This window comes from Egretta garzetta, unplaced genomic scaffold (assembly GCF_000687185.1).
Source record: "Egretta garzetta isolate BGI_Z169 unplaced genomic scaffold, ASM68718v1 scaffold385, whole genome shotgun sequence".
Taxonomy (NCBI): domain Eukaryota; kingdom Metazoa; phylum Chordata; class Aves; order Pelecaniformes; family Ardeidae; genus Egretta; species Egretta garzetta.
In genome coordinates this window covers 34,917-36,189 of record NW_009259793.1, presented here as the reverse complement: position 1 = coordinate 36,189, position 1,273 = coordinate 34,917, and the positions used below count along the sequence as shown (strand labels likewise).

Sequence of the window (1,273 nt, the reverse complement as noted above, 5' to 3'; positions counted from 1 at the left end):
CGCCCCGCGGGGTGACCTGGCGGGGGGCAGCAGGGGAACGGCGGTGGCCCCCAGGGGGGTGGAGGGGGACGGGGTGAGCCTGTCCCCGACACCGGGGTGGCCGCGGGCGGGCAGGAACTGCGCTGGTGTTTACTGTCAGCAAAGGCAAAGTGCTCTGGGATTTACGGTGCACACAGGGTGGCCGCGGGGCGTGGGGCTCAGCCCCCGCTTTATAGGGCTGGAGCCTGCGGGGCCATGGGTAGCACGGGGGGGGGGCGCAGGTAGGCAGGGGATGGGGACAGGGAGATGTCTAACTCCTGGGGTCTGGCAGACTGGGGATGTGCCGTCCCCGTCCCAGTCCAAGGGGCCATGCTTGGTGCTGGGGTCAGGGTTGTGCTGGTGGCAGGGTGGTGGTGCGGAGTGTGGCCACACGCCCTACCCTCACCTTGGCGCTGGTGATGTCCCCAGACTGTCACCCTGCCCCGGGAGCTGGGCTGTGGGGATGCAAGGGGCCGGAGCCAGGCACCGGCAGGGCGGGGGGCGATGGAAGGACACATCCAGCAAACCCCAACTGGGTTTAAGGCTGGGGGCTGTAGCGGTGGGTACACGTCCAGCAAGCCCCAGATGGGTCTGGGATGGGCCAATGCACCGGGAACACGACCAGCAAGTCCCAACCAGGTCTGGGATGAGGTTGATGGCGGGGGGCACTTCCAACAGCCCCCAGAGGGGCGGGCCAGGGCAGGGACCAGGTAACACAACGGTGGCTCCGCTCACAGCTCCGTCGGTGACCGATGTGGACCTGGAGGCGGCAGGGAGCAGGAGGCCCGTGTCCCAGCGGGACATCCATGAGGTGGGTGCTGCCCCAGGAACCCCCATTCCCTCCCCATTGCTAGGGGTGAGCAGGCGGTGGCCACCCACGGACCCACCCCACACCAGCCCCTGGGGACACCGGGGCACGGGGGGTTGCTGGCACAGGCAGCCACAGCCCTGGGGGTCCCTGGTGTGGCCAGGGGGACCCTGACAGCCCCCCTGGCTCTGGCTGCAGGGCTACGTGGAGCTGCATGAGCTGGTCATGGACAGCACGATGGAGCTGTGCTGGATGGAGGCTGGCCACTGGCTCAAGCTGGAGGAGGACTTCAAGGAAGCCGGGCACTGGGACCAGCCCCACCTCTCCTTCCTGACCTACCGCAGCCTCCTGGACATCCACCGGGCTTTGGCCAAAGGTGGGGGTGCCAGCTGGGGCCAGGATGGCGGTGGGGACGCCACGCCGGCGGGCTCGGTGACAGTGCTGTCC

At 69.0% G+C, this 1,273-nt stretch overlaps 1 protein-coding gene across 1 annotated transcript in view; it reads left to right on the top strand.

Moving 5' to 3' along the window:
• LOC104127035 (band 3 anion transport protein) overlaps nt 1-1,273 on the top strand; it is a 16,654-nt gene that overhangs the window by 1,871 nt on the left and 13,510 nt on the right. The window contains exons 4-5 of the mRNA XM_035895139.1: nt 697-829; nt 1,025-1,269. Coding sequence (XP_035751032.1) covers nt 697-829; nt 1,025-1,269 — 378 coding nt within the window. The remainder of the gene's footprint in view (nt 1-696; nt 830-1,024; nt 1,270-1,273) is intronic.